The following is a 19,891-nucleotide window of genomic DNA, read 5'->3' on the forward strand; positions in this document are numbered from 1 at the left end:
GAATATTATAGTTTTTAATCATAAATCGTATTAAGGGTTGCTGCTCTTGAATGCCTTCTTTTTTTTGGGAATGTTTTTATATAGTTTCTAAGTTGTCAATATTTATAGAAATTTGACTGGGCTAAATCATATTTGTTTAAATGTCGCCATAGGAGTTTACGTCATTCTTGGTTGGTTTTTGTGAATATATTTGAATGAATGAATGAATGAATGAATGAATGAATGAATGAATGATCTTTATTGTCAAAAAAAAATACAGGTACAAGTACAGGTAAATCGAAATTTGGGAGAGCTCCACCCTGGTGCTTAATGAAAAAGAGGACAAGGAACATACATAAACAATATATACAGTATGATAAATAAAAAATAAATAAAACACTTATATATCTAACTAAAACTAACACATCTAATATAAATCTAACTAAAACTGAGTTAAAGTGCAGTTGAATGACTTGAAAAAACAGTCCTTAGAAAATAAATAAATATTTAATATAATAATATAAATGAATAGATAAATAAATAGATTGTTCGAAGGGAATTGCACAGTTCCCCAATAGCTGCCACATGTTATGGGCGTGTGCGTGATAGTACAAGGTCAGGTGTTGGCAACGTTCAACGCCTGTATGGCCCTGCTGGGGTAGAAACTAGATACAAGTCTGTTTGTCCGTGCAGCCAGAAGGCTGCGACCCTCTCCACGCAGCCACCGTCGATGAGCAGGGGCTGGATCGCAGTCTTCTTCCTCCTGAAGTCGATGATGACCTCCCGGGTTTTGAGCTGGTTCAGCAGCAGGTTATTAGCCTTTCACTGCTTGCTCAGCTGCTCCACCTCATCCCGGAATGCAGTCTCATCTCCCCCCAAGATGCGGCCCACCACGGTGGTGTCGTCCGCATACTTTATGATGTCATTGCTGGGGTGAACGGGGATAAAGTCGTGAGTATAGAGGGAGTAGAGCAGGGGGCTCAACACGCAGCCCTGAGGGGACCCGGTGCTGAGTCTGAGGGCTGTGGAGGTGTTGGAGCCTACCCGCACCCTCTGGGGGCGGTCAGACAGGAAGTCCTTAATCCAGGTGCAGGTGTTGAGTGGTAGCCCCAGGTTTGTCAGTTTAAACACCAGCCTGTCCGGAAGTATGGTGTTGAACGCCGAGCTGAGGTCCACATGAGCATTCTGATGTAGCTACTCCTCTCCTCCAGGTGGGACAGGGTGGAGTGGAGAGCCGTCGCGATGGCGTCTCCTGTGGACCTGTTGGCTCGGTAGGCAAACTGGTGTGGGTCTAGTCTGGGCGGCATGGATGAGATGATGTGACTACGGACTAGCTTCTCAAAGCACTTCATGGTGATGGGTGTGAGGGCCACCGGGCGGTAGTCGTTGAGGCAGCTCACAGTGCTTTTCTTTGGGACCGGGATGGTTGTAGAGGTTTTTAGGCAGGGTGGGACGATGGCCTGGGACAGGGACCGATTAAAGATCTTGGTGAGGACCCCGGTCAGCTGGTCAGCACAGTCCCTCAGCACCCGTCCCTGCTGCTTTTCTGGGGTTCTGACCTCGTGTTCTGTGAGGGTGAGGATGCTGGGGGCAGGTGGGTGTGGGGGTTGTGATGTCGCTTCCCCGCCCGGCCCCATCTCGAACCGTGCGTAGAAGGAGTTCAGCTCTTCTGCCAGCTGTGGGTTATCCCCGTCGGCGGAGAGCCTGTTGGCTCTGAAGTTGGTCATGTGCTGGACCCCCTGCCACACCCGCCTCGAGTCGTTGCTCCGGAAGCAGTCTTCGATCTTGCCCTTGTACTCCGCCTTGGCCTCTTTGATGCCTCGGTCCAAGTTAGCCCTGGCGATGTTATAAAGGGCCTTGTCTTTTGACCTGAAGGCGGAGTCTCTCTCCCTGAGCAGCTGCAGCACCTTTCTGTTCATCCATGGCTTTGTGTTGGGGTAAACCCGGACAGGCTTGTCCATGGTGAAGGAGTCTGCACAGTTCCTGACATGTTGGAGGACCGTTGATGTGAACCGTTCCAGGTCCTCATGCTCGTATTCCTCCCATCTGGTGTCATGGAGACTGATCTGCAGTGGCGTGGAGTCTGCTGGCCAGGTTTTGACTGTCCTAGTGGTGATGGGAGCGCTTTTCCTGATGGGGGTGTACGCTGGAATCAGAAGGATGGACGCATGGTCTGACTTGCCTAGGTGAGCCAGCGGTCTAGCTATGTAGGCTAGTTTAATGTTGGTATAAACCTTGTCCAGTGTCTTTTCTCCCCTCGTGGCACATTTAATGTGCTGGTAGAATTTCGGAAGTACTACCTTTAGATTGACGTGATTAAAGTCCCCGGCGATGATGTGTACTGCCTCAGGGTCCATGCTCTGCTGTTTACTAATGACGTCATGTAGCTGAGCCAGTGCCATGTTCGCATCAGCGTCGGGAGGAATGTAAACAGCTTTGATCAGCACGGCATTGAATTCCCTCGGGAGGTATGTAGGCCGGCATTTAACTGTGATATATTCCAACTCCGGGGAACAGTGGCTACTCACAGTTCTAGTGTTGGAGCTCCAGCTGTCTTTAGTGAAAATTAGTAAGCCGCCACCGTGATGTTTCCCACTAGCCTTAGTTCTATCAGCTCGGTGAGCTGTACGTCCCTCCAGTGCTACCGCAGAGTCGGCAATGGACACCTGGAGCCAGGTTTCCGTGAAAATAAGCACACAGCTATCCTTCACGATGTTGTTAGTTGCAACCCGCAGTCTCAGTTCGTCCATCTTGATAGCAATTGATCTAACGTTGGAGAGGAAAATACTCGGCAATGCTGGTTTGTCCGGGCATCTCTTCATCCTCGCTAACAGTCCTCCCCTGCGGCCCCGTCGTTGCTTACGATCCCTTCTTCGTCGCTTGCGCTTCAGATCCGGGACCATGAACCAACTGTCACCCGGTATCCGGGCGATGTCTTCGGGTATTCCGTGTTCGCCTAGGTACTCGGCTGAAACGGCCCTTTCACTGTGTGTACCGATCCCTAGCAAGTCGTGTCTGCTGTAGGTGTGTGCAGAGCAATTGTCTACCGATACTAAACTAAAACTAAGACATAAATAAAACTGTACATTAATAAACTAGAGAAGGCACCAGCCGGAGGAGCTCCAAGCCGCGCGTCTATGCGCGCCGCCATAGCAACAGCAAATTGTGTGTGTAGTCCTTTTAAGGACCAGACTTTTAAGACACAGGGGCAGGGTGGTTGTTACTGACGGGCTGAAATGAATTGTGAGTTAAATGTGTGTGTTGGATTGCCTTTGATATATGTTTTTGTCTACCTCCTATTGCTATTTATTGTATTTATTAAGTAATCTATTATGTGAGACTGGAAACTGTGAACGAAACTGTGAACGAAATTGCCCATTTTGGGATAAATAAAGTTTTCTAATCTAATCTAATCTAAGACACTGTCCATTTTGTTTGGTTTTGATTCTGGTTAATTGGATTGGGATTGTTGCCGTTTGCGGACTCCTGGAGCTCTATATATATATTTAAGCAATAGATCACGACAGGCTGTGGTATGTGCTCATTATACCACTGTTAAGGGGCGTTGTCCGGCCCCGACGCGCAGCGTCCCCCTTCATTTTGTGAAAGTTTGCATATCACTCCGCGCCTGGAAGTAGAAACAGTTACAAAGTAAAACATATGTTGGATGATAGGGTGTAAATGTTGTTACTCCGGGAGTGAGCAAGGCGATGGAGAGACTAACGAAAGCTTAGGCACACGGCGAGTGAACTGCTCCATAGGATAAATTGCCGGCGAGCCGCTCTAGCCGAGCCTTCTCTCGGAGGGACGCTAAAGTGTGTTGCATAGCGACCGTCGTGCATTTTGAAGGCAGCCAGGAGGGACTACTTTTTTGTATTCTTTAATTACTTTGACTTTCTTGGTTTCTTTTTAGATGTAGTGTGTCTATGACCTTCGTTTCGCCATAACAGTAACCGTTGTATAAAAGCAATAGATCACTTCAGTCAGTGGCATGTGCTCATTATACCACTGTGAAGGGGGTCGCCGGCCCTCCGCTGCGCGTCGAGGCCGGACAACGCCCCTTAACAGTGGTATAATGAGCACATACCACAGCCTGGCGTGATCTATTGCTTAAATATAATATAACAACAATAATAATATTACATATGGGTATTTCTATGATATTATATCGAATATCACGGCCAAAAGTGCGCCTGGGATGATATTATGAATCATAAAGACTGCGTCTGACGTCTCTGGCTCTTCCACAACAAGTAAAGACTCGTAGTGGGGGGGATATCTCGGCCATGGTTGTTGAGAGGAATTGCGGGAAAGGAATTTGGCCTTGGTTCTCTGAAGTCCATGAACCGAGACATGGAGGAGAAAGGGATTGTACTCCGGGAGCTGAGCTGCCGGACTTGCCGCCGAGCTCCGCGGGCCGGAGCTGCCGCCGAGACCTACCCCCGCCGGACCTTCCAGCTTCGGCGGCAGTTCAGCTCCCAAAAGTACACCCGCCAGAGCACCCGGAAATCTTCGGCCGCAGTTCAGCGCCCGGAGTACACCGCCGGACTGCCGCCGAAGCTTCGGCGGTGACCGGACGGCTTCGACAGCGGCCAGACCGGCGGGGGTAGCTCGGTGGCAGTCCGGCAGCTCAGCTCCGGGAGTATAATCCCTTTCTCCTCCATGTCTCCTCCTCCGGACTAGTCCGGCAGAGAAAGGGATTGTACTCCCGGAGCTTTGCTGTGCAGGGCTGCCGCCGAGTTCCCCCTGCCAGAGCTGCACATCCGCTGGTCCACAGAGCTATGCTCTGATTGGAGGGGGTTAGGGAAGTGGGAGGTAATATTCAACTGTGCCCCCTTCCTATGTAGGATGGGCGCCAAAACTGACTTGCTCGTTTGATAACTGTAGGCGGGATACTTTCAGAAATGCATATCTCACTCAAAAAGTCATGTACAGAGTTTTTTCAAAGTTTGCATGCGTGTTGGAGCTGCAGGGACCCAAAACAAGACCCCAAATCACAGGTAAAGTGTTGTTTTCATAATATATCCCCTTTAATATTATCATTAGTCCATTTCATTACGTTATTTATTTGTGTGTCATGAAAATAAGCCTAGAGGTCTGGAAGTGCTAGTCCACCATGTAATTTAGATTTTATTAATGTTTTGAATTTAACCTTTTTCCTTTTGTTATTCCAGATAAAATGAGTTATTATGCCATTTCATCTTTTACAACTTTGGGAAGGAATTGATGTTGGCAGATTCTGGAAAAGGAAAAGGAATTGTGGGAGTACCATCATTTTAATTGTATCCACTCTGCTAGAAAGACAGTCCGGTAGAGTTTTTCACATGCTCAGATCTTTTTTGATTTTGTTCAATAGGTTCTGATAATTAACTTCATAAACTTCACTTAAATCTTTATGGATTATGTTACGCCCAAGCTCTAGTTGGCCCTACTGGGGCTAACAACCAGCCTTGACCCCAAATATCAAAGGACACCTAAGTACCCAACCAGTGGGATTTATTTACGTAAACATATGAAAAGGAAATTACATATAGAAAGATATACAACAAAGTCCAAAACATAAAGACAAGCCAAATATAGCAATTTTGACCATGTGAACCTATATGCTAGCTAAGATATTCTGACAAAAAAGTTACACACCTTATTTATCCGTTAGCACTACAGGATCTCGTAATTACGAGAAAATATCTCATAAATACCGCAGGCGTTATTCGATTGCCTGCTAAAAATGTACGGTAATATTCATACTGGTTTAAATAATACATTTGATAGTATTTCCCATCTTTCCCTCGGCACCGCTAGGCAAATACCTAGTGGTGTATATATCGGGGGCTAGGTGGTGGCTAGGTCCTTGGACCCCCTATCTAAAGAAAGGTGCTGGTTTCAATCCACTAAATAGTCAAAATAAGATAATATATATTTGATCCTAGCTGGGATTACATTCTCCTCTTGCAGTGGCACAGTTTTCAACGTGTGTGTGTGTGTGTGTGTGTGTGTGTGTGTGTGTGTGTGTGTGTGTGTGTGTGTGTGTGTGTGTGTGTGTGTGTGTGTGTGTGTGTGTGTGTGTGTGTGTGTGTGTGTGTGTGTGTGTGTTTTTCGTGTGTGTGTGTGTGTGTGCACACCAGGAGGACCAGGAGGAGTTGAGTCCCAGCCCCACCGAGGAGCCGTGGCCCAAGAAGTTCCCCGAGCCCCTGTCCTGGAGGAGCGACGAGGAGGACGAGGACAGCGACTTCGGGGAGGAGCAGAGGGACCGCTACCTCAAGGTCTGTGCCCCCTTTGGCCTTAAGACGCTCATGTAGAAGGCTTTGAGTGGCACGGCTTACAAAAGAGACGGAAATACAGAGGCCATGTTGCTTTTCCCATGTTACTGACTTGAACTTTTGATTTGTTTGCTCTCTCTCTCGCTCTCTCTCTCTCTCGCTCTCTCTCTCTTCCCCCCCCCCCCCCCCACCCCCCCTGCAGGTGAGCACCTCCGCCGAGCCCCAGGAGTTCTTTGTGTTCCTGCAGCGTCTCCTCAGCCCGGTGCTGGAGGCGTACAGCGGAGCGGCCATCCTGGTCCACAGCCTGAAGCAGCCGGTGGACGAGAGGGAGTACACCCAGCAGCTCTTCAGATACCTGCTGACCCGCACCGAGAGGGGCGTGGCCGCCTACGGTAAGCTCTCTCTGATTGGTTCAAAGAGGGCTGAGACACGACGAGACACAGCCCTCGGATTGGTTCCAAGATACAGATAAGCTTCATTTATCCCGGACTAGGATTTGGGTATCACAGAATGTCAGTAATATTCAAGGGAAAATGTAATCAAATATAGTGAGTAAAATGCGATAAATAATGCATGTAAAAAATATATTTAAATACGATTATGAACATTCAGAAGAAAAAAATATATACTTTTTGCAAATGTACAGAAAAAAAAAATATATATACCGGTACTGTATATTTGAGAAAGAAAAAGTACATAATGTATGTAATTGTGGCCAACACTATGGTATATTCTTCATTAGGTTTTATACCTTTTTTACTCTGTTGTTTGATTGTCTCCTGATTTCTTTATGCACATTGTTTGTTATCTTCACGGTAGATTATTTATGTTGTGATTCAGTCATGTGAACTGCAGTTTGGTGAAGGTTCCCAGTTGACCAATCATGCATCTGTTTTCCTCTAGGTGAAAGTGCAACGCACTACCTGGTCAAAAACACAGTGAAGACGTTCAAAGAGCTTGGGGTGAGAGCAAACATAAAAAGCTAATCCTTTTAATAATAATTGATTAATGTGACATCAGTTGTGCTGAGTTGAGAACTGGTTAACATCTGGGTTAATCATACTGTCTAAATTTTTTGACAAGCAACAATGACACTGACATCTTTACCCGTTCCTACGATGTGATTGGCTCTCCAGGTTCTGAAGGAGAGGCGGGAGAACAGGGTGACGACCCTGGAGCTTAGCACCACCTTCCTACCTCAGGCACACCGCAGTAAACTCCTGCACTACATCCTGGCCTTCATCCTGCAGTGACCCCACCCAGGTCCTCCAACACCTCCCTCTCACCACCCCCCCACCCACCACCACTACCAGGACCCCAACCCCCCGTGGAAACAAGGGCTTCTACTGGCTACTTCTTATTTCTCCCAGGTGCTATACTCTGTGGAAAGCTTTACCAGGAAGTGCCTTCATACGCTAGTCGCTAACCGATAGCCGTTAGCTCGAGGAGTCGCGAGGCCAGCCTTCTGTCACTGTTTGCTCAAGGGCACAAGTCTCGTCTTAGCCGTAGAGGGAAACTAGCGCTTGGCTGCTAGCCGCTAGCTCTTAGCCGCTGGCAGCTAGCCGCTGGCTCTCAGCTGTTAGCTGCTAGCCGCTATCTCTTATCCATTAGCTCTCAGCAGCTAGCTTTTAGCAGCTAGTTTAACGTATGAACACCCCCAGTGGACGCCCAGAGGTACTGCCCTCTGTCCCGTGTAGATCCTAAACCCCTGGAAGAAATGGGTTCAAAGGTGGAATGAATCTTTAAGGAAACTTTTGAAATGATGATATTACCCTTTCCAACTCTTTCAATAATTATTGTGGTATTGAGAGCAAACTCCATGCAAAGCATGCTTCATTTCATGCAAACGTCGAAAGTCAAACCATCGAATTCTGCATCAGGAATGGCCGTCGACTGGAAAGCGTTTTTATGTCGAATTGTAAACTCATGCAAGTTAACGGATGAATCCGGAAAAAAATATATGTTAAACTTCCCTCAAAAGACAAAATGTACAAATGTGTATAATGCGTAACGCATCAGTGTTGAAGAGCAGACTCTGAAAGCCATTCAACGTTACATGCTAAGTTACACGCATGAAATTAGAGGTGTCATGGTGAAAAAACATTTGATGTATACACCATTTAATCATAAATATAGATACATAGTTACAACTTTTGTTGTTTCATACATCTAGTAACTATAGAAAACCCTTAGATTATATAGTCTCCCCGCTTAAAACTAGCTAGATGTACTGGATGAAATACCAGCATAGTTCGAGCCTCAAACTCTAGTAGCCAAGTGCAATGATTTATTTTTCTCTCTCAGATAAGATGATTTAAAAGGAGATGTAGATTAATCAAAAAGATGTAACCTATTTCTAAAACGACAAAGGTTGAAATTGATTAAGCACAGAAAAATGTCTAGATTTAAAGATGATGAAATCTAGGTTTGGCAGCCTTCTATTTTAGATGTTTTCTCCAGATATTTGGATACATATTCCAGTACCACTGATGAAGCAGGCCGAATAGTTCTTGCTGTCACTCTTGGGTATTATTTTGACCAGGCTAATGAGATGCTAACTTTGAGATGTACATATCCACTAGTTCCCCTGTCGGCAAACCCGTGTTAGCTCAACCACTTCTGGTTCAAGATGAGGAAAAACACTTTGCATTGTTGTGTCATTGACATTATTTAACCTAAATATTGGTGTTAAAGAAGAATGGTTTTCAAATGGGATTGTCAAAATCATTTTTGTCTGTATCCATTCATTTCTTTCAACCGAAAACATAAAAATGATTGCTTGAGCAGTCAAGCGGATCGAACAAAAGTTACCCTTAATCTTTTAACATGAAGTGTAGGTGATCTGAAGAAGCATGAAGATGTGTGTGTGTGTGTGTGTGTGTGTGTGTGTGTGTGTGTGTGTGTGTGTGTGTTTCTGTGTGTGTATAGGCCAAGTTGGGAAGACTTTGGAAGGGGGATGTTTGGGGCATTATATGAAACAGTGTAAATATGTTGAATATTAAATTATGAACGTAAAATGACTGTCAAAATGGAGCCCCCTTTGGTTGGTTTTGTGAATAGAAGTGAAGTCTCTGTGGATGTTGAATGGTCAGTGATACAAGTCAAACCCTTAAAAATAAAAATGTGACTACAATATATATTTTTGAATCGGTTGGCATGACCCATGTTATGGAATACCTTCAAACAAATGTAGAGTCATTTGTCCACGGCATTCAACAATCAAATGCTACAATCCACAAGAAGGATTTGTCATGTGGTCTTTGTTGAGGGCAACTAGTTATGTATCCGATCTGTGTGTGTGTGTTGAGATTCAGCTGCTACCAATGTGTAGGCCTACCATATGAACACCATCATTTCAATGTCTCACACAGGACAAACGACTATTATAGCAATACTACTGCAGCAGCTTCAACAGATCCCTGATGGGAAGCCAACACACAACAACAACTCTGTTTTGAACTTTACTTTGCCGTACTGTATGTACTATCACATACATGTACTTCACTGTACTTGCTGTACACTGTATGTACTCTGTACTGTACTTGAAGAATCCTCTGGGCGCCTCAGTACTTCCAAAACAAACTCTGTGCCCAACCCGAGAAATGTCTTTATCGTGTGTGTGTGTGTGTGTGTGTGTGTGTGTGTGTGCGTGCGTGTGTGCGTGTTCGGTAAAGTCTCCCCCCCTCCCCTCCCCCGTCACCTCTTGAATGTAAGTTTCGTCCGGGGGGATTTCGAACCGCCGGTCGCCGTGACGATCGTGTTACATGTTGTACGCACAAACGTGTCGCAGTCTAACGACCTCTTGAAGTGAAAGAAAGAGCTTCCCCATTGCTAGCATACTGAAAAACAATGCAAAAACATCTCCTCGGTAGCTGAAAGTACTGATGTGTGTATCAGATACCGGATTCTCTCTCTCTCTCTCTCTCTCTCTCTCTCTCTCTCTCTCTCTCTCTCTCTCTCTCTCTTCTCTCTTCTCTCTTCTCTCTTCTCTCTTCTCTCCTCTCTCTGCGGTTTGCTGTTTCCGTTTTGTGCATGTTAACACCCGGCCAGCCGGGAATAAAAGAAATGTCAATAATAGTAACAAAAAATAGGAACAATTGCACTTGAGTTTACCGTTAGAGGAATCACCAGCCAACTGGCAGAATAAGTCCTTTTTTTGTTGTTTGTTTGTTGAAACAAAATCAATGTCCAAGCACTGTTGACATCAGTAGGATTTGTTTTTGATTAAATTAATGATCGATTAACCAAAATGCCTGTGCTGTGTCACTTTCTTATGAGGATAAGGGGTGCTAGTATCTCATCTCTTTTTTTTTTTTAAATATAATTCAAGGTTTTCAAAGCAAGGGCCTCACTGGTATTTTGAGTCTTTCTCACTCTCTCTCTCACACACACTGCACGCATCTCATTCTCTCCCTGTCTCACTTGTCTTGTCTAAAAGTTACTATTCAGCCGTTTCACTTAATTATATATATCATTGGAATTAAGCGAAAGCAACAATGAATTAAAATTACCATTTATGATCAGGTATGGGTTAAGGCTTAACCTGTACCCTGTGGCTTAACCTGATGACATGTTAACGCACGAAATAAGAGGAGAAATAGAGGAGAGGATGGAGAGGAGCTGACAAGACAGTTACGGTACTCGCACACATGAGGAGAATCTTTACATGTGGTCACTATGAACTACAAACTTGCAATTCTTCAGCAATTTTAATATGTTCCATTAGTCTCAAAAGGCAACAGATAAACTATTTATACTGATTGCTATTTGACTGGAATGTTTCTATTCCACTGAAATTATCTATAACAATGATAAGTAGGCATACACATTACATTTGTTGGCTTTTCTTTTTATTTAAATCACAAGAGTGCAAGAACATTGTAGTTTTTCCATCCACTATTCAGACTTTAAAACCAATAGAAATTATGAATTATTATTTGATTAAAATGAGTCCTCTTCTACATAAATGCCAATGTTAAAAATGTTATAGCATTAAACATGTTAAAGCATCTGGTGAAAACCAACAAAATATAAAGTGTTATCTAACCATTTACTGTGCATTGGGTGATATTCAGCAGCTGTTTATATTCTTATAGAATTTCTCCTTGTTCAATGCCAGCAGTATGACATTAATACAGATCTCTCAGATCAAAATTGTATAGACCCCATTCAGAAATCAACATTGGTACGTTTCTGAAGGTTGTTTGAGAGTTTATCCTCTACGCCTCCGTGATGTACTTGTTTCCCATCCTCAGACAGGATGAGCTGGGGATTAATTGTATCAGGATCCAGAGTCACATTTACTTCATACTGCTGGTCCCACTTCAGTTCATCACCACGTAGCTTCTTCACCTCCATGTTCAGTGTCTCCTCCAGCTGATCCAGGGATCACCTCAAGGTCCCTACGAATGACGGAGGACGGACCTCCACCATCGTCCAGTCCCTGGTGGGTGGAGGATTCATCAGGGATCTGAAGGTTTCGAGGAAATTGAGGTTGATTTCAGAGTGTGAGAGCAGCTCCACCTCTGAGCTTCTATTGCTCAGATCTTCTATTTCCTGCTCCAGCTCTTTGAGCTCAGCTTGTTGAGCTTTCTCTGTTGATATCAGTTGCTCTTTGACCGTTTGGTTGAGATCATCCTGTTACTTTTAAATGTAGCACATCAGATCAGTGAGGACCTGCACATGAGGAGGAGGAGGAGAAGAGGGTGTAGTCTAATGGGAGGAGGAGGAGAAGAGGGTGTAGACTAATGGGAGGAGGATGAGAAGAGGGTGTAGACTAATGGGAGGAGGAGGAGAAGAGGGTGTAGTCTCATGGGAGGAGGAGGAGGAGGAGGAGAAGAAGAAGAGGGTGTAGTCTCATGGGAGGAGGAGGAGGATGAGAAGAAGAAGAGGGTGTAGTCTCATGGGAGGAGGAGGAGGAGAAGAGGGGGTAGTCTTATGGGAGGAGGAGGAAGAGGAGGAAGAAAAGGGGGTAGTCTTCTGGGAGGAGGAGGCGGAGGAGAAGAAGAAGAAGAGGGTGTAGTCTCATGGGAGGAGGAGGAGGAGGAGGAGGAGATGAGGGGGTAGTCTTATGGGAGGAGGAGGAGGAGAAGAGGGTGTAGTCTCATGGGAGGAGGAGGAGGAGGAGAAGAGGGTGTAGTCTCATGGGAGGAGGAGGAGGAGGAGGAGAAGAGGGGGTAGTCTCATGGGAGGAGGAGGAGGAGGAGGAGAAGAGGGGGTAGTCTTATGGGAGGAGGAGGAGGAGGAGAAGAGGGGGTAGTCTCATGGGAGGAGGAGGAGGAGAAGAGGGGGTAGTCTTATGGGAGGAAGAGGAGGAAGAAAAGGGGGTAGTCTTCTGGGAGGAGGAGGAAGAAAGGAGGAGGTGCGCTTGTTTTGGTCACTGCCGGGAGTGGGAGGAGTGTCTTAATGGTCCGTGATCCTTGGAGGAGGGCGTGGGAGGCGTGCTTGTTTCTCTGACCTCCGGTCAGAGGAGGAGGAGGAGGAGTGGGGACACCCAGCCGAGATTCTGAGGAAGAATTTGCTGTCAGAGCGAGGCTTGCTAGGATAGTTCTTTAAGGTTGGCTGTCGAGGATGAGGAAGAGGCAGGTGAGACGGGTGTGTGTGGTTCTGTCCAATAAACAGCGTCTGGACTGCATCGTCAGGGTGAGTCCTATCAGGGTTAGTACGCTTTCAATACAGGGTCTCTTTGCAACTATTCAAACACTAACCACATTCTCTCTCTCTCACTGGGTCCCTCTCTCGACTTAAATCTATAATATATATGTATATATTTATATAGATATATTAATCAGGGTTTTGTGTGTTTTTGTTGTTGCTACTTTTCCTTTCTCTTTTCTTTCTTTCAATTCACACAAACACACACACAGGGATAGAGTGCAGAGGTCATATATTACCATAATGTTTGTGTCTTCACCAGGTGAGCTCCATAGGTAGACAGGTGTTGGATCATGTGACCTTGATGTGTGGCGTGAGGTCGCTCCAAATCTTTGGTCTCGCCATTTTCCTAGGTGAGAGATTCAAACTCTGGTACCGCCGGTCCGACCATACTTTCTAGTGTGAAGGTGTTGCTCTGTGTGGGAGGAAGAAGAGTTTGTTTTTAATACATTTCCCGTGGAATGCTGACGGGAGTTAACGATGTAATGCGATGACGTCATAGAATAAACAGAGGCAGGATAAGGAGAGGGCCTCACCTCATCTACATTCGAATGTGTATTATTTAGGCAATTCTTTGTTTCTTTGTTTGAAATTATTTATATATTATATTCGATATCTATTTTTTATCGTTTAAATCGATATTCACCAGGAATAGTTTTGTTGTTATGAAAATAAATCATGAAAAGCTTACATGCAGGCCATATCGACGGGAGATAGTTTTATGCATGCCTTCCACAGGTGTCGAGGACAGACTCATTCCTTATCTACATTTCCCTTTATCTTTGTTCTTTAACCAGAACATGAGTATCTGTTTGTGGATTTGGACCAGAATCTGGGAACGTACTTTGGAAAAGAATGGAGGAGAACTTCAACGAAGGTGAGTCAACACATCTTCTCTGAACGTCCCTTTGGGAATGAAGAAATTATCCAATCTACTATAATATAATCAAATATCAAAAATCGATCTAAATTCGTCCATTTCTGATCGAATCGTTTCAGGGCACATTTCTTCTATTTCTAAGGGTGCAGCACTATGTGGAGAGTGTCGAACTAATCAAGTAAGTTGGGCTTAACATGGATATTAAATAACCGCTAACATTGAAAAAAATCGTGTTATAGCATTAAATCATGAGATTTATCACTTATGTGAGGTTTTTTGTTTTTTTTAGGGACAGTACATCACAAGAGCTGTATTACAGCGATCTGAGACGGAAGATGTTAGATTCTCTATGCGACCAGCAGGAGTTGCTGTTCCTCCAGCTGGCGGCTGCGGCGCTACAAGCCGAGATGGGGGACGCTGAGGAGCAGATTCTGGGAGACGGGGATGAGCAAAATGGAAAAGAGAACACAATCGTTTCGGAGAAGAAACAAAACCAGAATTATTTTCTTCCTGAAGATTATTTTCCATCTTGGGTTAAGTGTCTCTTTCTGTTTAACTTTTATTAAGGCCTATAGTTAAAAATATATATATTTTCACACCCAGGCATCTGTCTTTATGTAAAAGAAAAACGAGCCCAAACATTAAAAGGCTGCATGTCCGTTGTCTGTGTATGAAGTCATCAAAAACAAATGTAGGTCAGTTACATTTTTTAATTGTTGCTATTGGCTGACATCAGAAGACCATCATGAATATATTTATTTAAATACATGTATTTGACCACGTACTTATATTCTGAACACATTTATTACGTTATGACAATATTTAATGGTTGAAACAATTAGCAATAACTAAGAGCCTCTCAGGAGTACATTTCCTCCAAGCAATAAGCGTGGTGGAGACCCAGCTGAGGGTTGTTTTGGTTTTGTGTGGCTCCAGCTGATCAGGCATCGCGGCCGTGACTTCCTCCTGCGGCACGCCGGCGCCCTGCACACCACGCTCCGAGGGCTGGTCCGCCCCCGGGCCATCCGGCGCTTCATAGAGGACGCCAGCGCCCTGCAGGACGTCCCCGTCACTGTCTACACCCTGAGACAGGTCTGAGGGTCCGCCACACCTCACACACTTCTACTGTGTGTGTCTCTTTCTCACACCGCACGCATCTCTCATTCTCATTCTCATATATACTCACACTCTCACTCTCACACAAACAATGCAAAAACATCTCCTCGGTAGCTGAAAGTACTGATGTGTGTATCAGATACCGGATTTTTTTCTCTCTCTCTCTCTCTCTCTCTCTCTCTCTCTCTCTCTCTCTCTCTCTCTCTCTCTCTCTCTCTCTCTCTCTCTCTCTCTCTCTCTCTCTCTCTCTCTCTCTCTCTCTCTCTCTCAGGACAAAAGGGATGTGAGAGGGTGCGTGCACCTCGCTGTGACCTTGAAGGGCTTATGTGTTCATCAGGTTGGTTCCGCTCATCAACAACCTAATCATTAACCAATCGTAAGATCATCTAGGGATGTGGCTTTAAAAAAAAGACAGAAAAAAACACTTCTTGCCATTATGTGATGACGTGGCAGGATTTATCGTTATGGGATGCCATTTTACTGACAATAGTTTCATTCGGGTATTCATTCAGGTAAATAATAAATGAATGGTCAATGTTCAATAATTGTATGTTGGGGTAGCGTTAGACAACTAACTATGAATATTACTGACAGCAGCCGGTTGTTTCACGTTGCTTTGCTCTCGTTCCAGGAGGTGGAGGGAAAACTGCACCTCCTGTATGACTGTACCTGGAAGGAGATCCACAGCCTCACCTTCAGAGTAGGTCCCAGTAGCTCTTCTTACTGTCTGTCCATCTGTCTGTCTGTCTGTCTATACGTCTGTATTTTACTTTCTTTTATTTTTTACGTTTTTTAAAAATAATATTTCTTTGTCAATCTCTCCCCCTCTCCGTCCCTACAGGGTAAGAGGTTTGAGGTGCAGACCGGGGGGCGGCTTGGGGTGGTCTCACTGATGGTGTACTACACCGCCTCCCCCTGCCACTCCAGGCTCCTCCTGCGACACCTGCAGCAGACCCACCGCTTCCAGCTCGACAACCGGGGGACCCAGCGGCCCGACACCGGAGCTCGCGGTCCGTCAGGCGCTTCGTGTGGTCATTTGGCGGTACTGCAGGGGACTGGTCATAACTAAAGTCTGTCTTTCCATAGTTGGTCAGCTGTACCGGGAGGCGTCCATCTGTGACCTAGCCTGGCTAGGAGAGAGGCTACGTTGCGCTAGCAGCAGCAGCCTCACCACATACAACTCTGTATACAACAGCGACCACACAACCCCCAAGCCGTCGCCCAGAGACAGGGCTGGAAGACCTCCTGTGATTGGTAAGTCGGGCTGGGATGTTGGCTGTCGACCAATGGGAAGTACTTGGACATTGTATTGGAAGTTCATGAAAATGAAATAAATCAAAAATCAAATGTACTAAAACAGTGAAACTACAATATTGGGGTAAAGTTATGGCCCGGAGCTTTATCGACATGGCCTATAAGGAAGAATCATCTGGAACGCACTAACACTCATGGTTTGGAGCTCTGTTATTTCCCATCTGAGCATCCTTTGTCTGTCTCTGTGTGTTTGTTTGGTCGACTCAGCAGAGGTGGAGATGTCAGTGGATGACCCACCAGAGATTCTGGTGGATGGTGATCGAGAACTCCTGGTGGATGACCCAACCCAGGTCCCGTGGCTTGCAGATGGTCTTTGTGTGTCGTGGGTGTGGTCAGGCCACCAGTGACCTCCTCCTACTGGGTAGCTGTGTGCCTCCTCTCTTTGTCGAACTGGATTAAAAATTAAAAATTCCAGGGGTCACTGATTAGTTATCACCTGTGATACATCTAAATTGGCTTATCCAGATATGACACAGAGCACCGTACTTTAGAATTGACCGCTCTTACATCTTACCTAGAACCTCTTTAACAGTGCCAGGATTAGGGGTTTGACATAGACTGGCCCCGCCCATTCTGCCGGCGATTTGAGTTCTCCCTGCACAAGGGTTTGAAGAAGAGCAATACATTTCTTTCTGCTTCCAATACGTTTTTTCGGGAGCCAATCACCAAGTTGGCTTTTCCCCTTGGCGTACTATTGGCTGGTTTAACACAATGACGACAGGGCTGAAGAAAATGACGGCAGATTCCCCAGACCAAAGTGCAATCTACGATTGAGCTTGGTCTGGAAATAGCCAGGCTAGGTTTGACACCATATTGGGACTAACCACGTTCAAACGTATGCACTCAAATTGGCATATATTTATTATTATACAGGGATACAAACTAAATTATTCTGATGACCGTGTTATTTTTAAATTAAGTTTAAGTATTAGATAAGAAAATGACACTATGATGTCGGTCTGTCTGATGCTGTGGTGGTGTGTTCATCTCATTCTCTGCCGTTTGTTTTTCAGAAATGACCCTGGAAATGAAATATTGGGGTACAATAGATGCATAACATTAGATTAAAATAAGTTTAAATAACTATTGCAATAGATTACATTCAAAACTGTACCATAGATTCCTTTGCCATAGGTTTTCTTTTATAATTCCATTTAAAGACATCATACATAAACCACTATGATGTTGTTTATGTATGGGGTGTGCATGGCGTGGAAAGGCCAGTTTCATCTTACCGCAACCTTCAAACACACAGACCATTCACAGCGCTTTACATGGACAGGAATCAAATTTCTAAAGAATTAAAAGGGAAATCTAAATAAAAAAGGGAAAGAATTAGAAGCGTTCGTTTTGTACCCAGTAACAAATGCAGGTTCTACTAACTGAAGTTCAAATGGAGTCCTTCCTCTGCTCTCTGAAGGTGCTGAAGAGGAAGGTCCTCACTGGGATTTCTGTGGACTAAAGAAATGTCATCCAATATCACAAGCCCTGACATGATATTCAATTCATAAATACCCAGCCTTTTAATCTCTAACTTTATGAATCATGCCAGGTTGTCATGATGTTAATGTTAATAATGTTGGTATTATTGGCCTGAATTCTCAAAGGTAATGTTCAGGCCTGTTTTGACCTTTTCAAATTTGGACACATCCACATGAGATCAACTCCACCAGGAGTTTAGATTGATCATTATTACTATTAAAGTATTTGAGACATTTTACACCTCGTTATTTTTTTTGTTTACTCTCTTGGTAAAGAGTGGGGGTGTTATTGACAACATTGATAAACAACGCTGTTTTTTAAGGATTGCTGCAGGTGATCAGCACAGATCAGCGCAGTCTGGGCATACAAAGACAATCATAGATAATTTACGGAAAATAAACATCCATGACACTTTCCATGTCCTGATTGATGGCCTAGCAACCCAATACTGCAATCGAGCAAGCTGCTACCTCATGGGCAGTATTCCCTATGATTCACACTGCTTCCTCATGGGCAGTATATTCCCTATGATTCCCATTGCTTCCTCATGAGCAGTATACTAGTCGCCTAGACATGAGGATTAAACATTTGCCTTGTGCAGTAGTCCCTAACAATGACATACATAATAGACAAAAATAGACTGTATTCCGCAAGGAATTATTAATGACCCCAATTTATACAGGAAATATCAATCTTCTGCTGATTTGTTGGGAATTCCGATTTGTTTTTGTTGGTGATATGATTGACATTGCATGCCATCTTCTGTCCCCTCCACTCTCCTGTTCTCCTCTACTTGTTTGCCCTCCTCCTGGTCTCCACGCCTCCCTGTCTCCACTCTCCTCCTCTCGTTTCCTTGCCTCCTCTCCCTCTTCTCTCCTTGGTTGTGGTTGGATAGTCAAAAACATTACGTCCTGTCCTTTCTTCACCTCTTTTTTTTTTTACCGCAATGAAAAGTCAAGGAAAAATGTGGAGGTGTCTGAAACACAGGGCAAACTCTACACCTTGTCCTATAAAACACAATAAAATAACTTCCTTTGTTGTCTGAGTTTCACGCCCTGCCTATCCATGTTCTAGATATTGTATCATGGCCTGTATAAGGTGACACGTCGTTATTCAGAGCTGTATCAATCCCACCACCTCTGCGACAAACAAAGACATCATTGTGGTTGAGATTAAAAGTTCATTAATAAAGACGGCCGTTGATACACCAAAGTGACTGAGCTTAGTGAATTGTACGATTTATCACTCACACTTTGTCAGCTATACACCTCTGCACATGTATAAAACATCTCTAACAAGATTACTTAAACGTGATCCACAGAGACATCCAAGACACCGCATTATCATTGAAGTAGCCAGCCGCTTGTGTTGTCTGTGGTGGCGAAGAATCTCTTTTATTGTTTATTTGATATGTTGATCCTCTGCCTGATGTCCAATATCCCTGATTTGCAATGAATGAATGTCTTCCCTAAAACGTTGACATTATAATTATGTAAACTTGCATGTCAGCCCTTCTAAGAACATTTTCAAGTTCATACATTTGGAGGCCCCTCCGTCTGAGAAGGTTCCCGACCCCTGCCTTCACGCAATGGGCCTACTCCAACTTTACATGTAAATGTCACTTTTCATTAACCACTCATTGCAAAGAAACTAGGAATTCAACAAGGTTTTATTAACCAAACAAAAAAGAGTCTCAGAGGCAGTAAATTCATTTTTACTAATTCATAACAGCTTTATTGTCATGCATGTCAATCCGCTTACTCACTACAGATGGTACAGAAAGGGAAATGGCCCATTTCAAAATGGGAATAGCCCTGGTAGAGATGTAACCATGGTGACTTGCGACCCCAGCTCTGGGCCTTAGTTGCAGAGGTCTGTCCCACAGCATCTGACCCTCAGATAGCTGGGCAGAGAACTCAACAGGTGGCAGTCGGACGCCCTCATGCAACGTCTGAAGTAATTGATGGCTGATAGGAAGAAAAAAATCCAATAACAATTACTCCATCAACCACCATCTTTAATAAGATGACAAACAAAACACGACAATCAAACACGCAAAGCACCCACATCTTGAAACATAAGTAACAAGAACACAGGGGAAGAGAATGAGTTATCAAACAGCGAGACATGACTTCACCGGAGGAGGAAGACCGGTCAGCTAAAGAGCAGCATGTATCGGGTCGGATAGAAGGGCGTGTGTACTTAC

General features: G+C 44.6%; 1 protein-coding gene and 1 long non-coding RNA gene across 5 annotated transcripts; both read left to right on the forward strand.

Moving 5' to 3' along the window:
• Positions 1-6,049: 6,049 nt before the first annotated feature.
• On the forward strand, positions 6,050-10,489 carry LOC115531062 (uncharacterized). The gene is made up of 4 exons (XR_003973836.1): positions 6,050-6,242; positions 6,442-6,631; positions 7,143-7,201; positions 7,376-10,489. It is a non-coding gene; the product is annotated as an uncharacterized LOC115531062 (long non-coding RNA).
• A 2,185-nt stretch (positions 10,490-12,674) lies between these two features.
• Positions 12,675-18,723, forward strand: LOC115531028 (FERM domain-containing protein 6). 4 transcript variants are annotated; one of them, XM_030340020.1, is made up of 11 exons: positions 12,675-12,896; positions 13,156-13,246; positions 13,691-13,770; positions 13,893-13,951; positions 14,063-14,306; positions 14,710-14,865; positions 15,161-15,226; positions 15,521-15,589; positions 15,731-15,899; positions 15,976-16,143; positions 16,411-18,723. In XM_030340020.1, exons 1-11 carry the CDS (start codon positions 12,810-12,812, stop codon positions 16,548-16,550), a joined length of 1,329 nt encoding a protein of 442 aa, XP_030195880.1. In that variant the 5' UTR covers positions 12,675-12,809; the 3' UTR covers positions 16,551-18,723. The 4 variants fall into 4 exon arrangements, with proteins under 4 accessions (XP_030195880.1, XP_030195881.1, XP_030195883.1 ...); XM_030340021.1 differs by having other exon boundaries at positions 16,414-18,723; XM_030340023.1 differs by having other exon boundaries at positions 12,675-12,881.
• Positions 18,724-19,891: the final 1,168 nt, after the last annotated feature.

This window comes from Gadus morhua, chromosome 18, assembly GCF_902167405.1.
Source record: "Gadus morhua chromosome 18, gadMor3.0, whole genome shotgun sequence".
Classification (NCBI taxonomy): Eukaryota; Metazoa; Chordata; class Actinopteri; order Gadiformes; family Gadidae; genus Gadus; species Gadus morhua.

Excerpts from the sequence above, each read along its gene's own strand:
- LOC115531028 (XM_030340020.1), top strand. The coding sequence starts at position 12,810 with ATGAGGAAGAGGCAGGTGAGACGGGTGTGTGTGGTTCTGTCCAATAAA. Across the intron at positions 14,307-14,709 it reads AAGATTATTTTCCATCTTGG|CTGATCAGGCATCGCGGCCG; the intron begins GTTAAGTGTCTC and ends GTGTGGCTCCAG. Across the intron at positions 15,227-15,520 it reads AGGGCTTATGTGTTCATCAG|GAGGTGGAGGGAAAACTGCA; the intron begins GTTGGTTCCGCT and ends CTCTCGTTCCAG.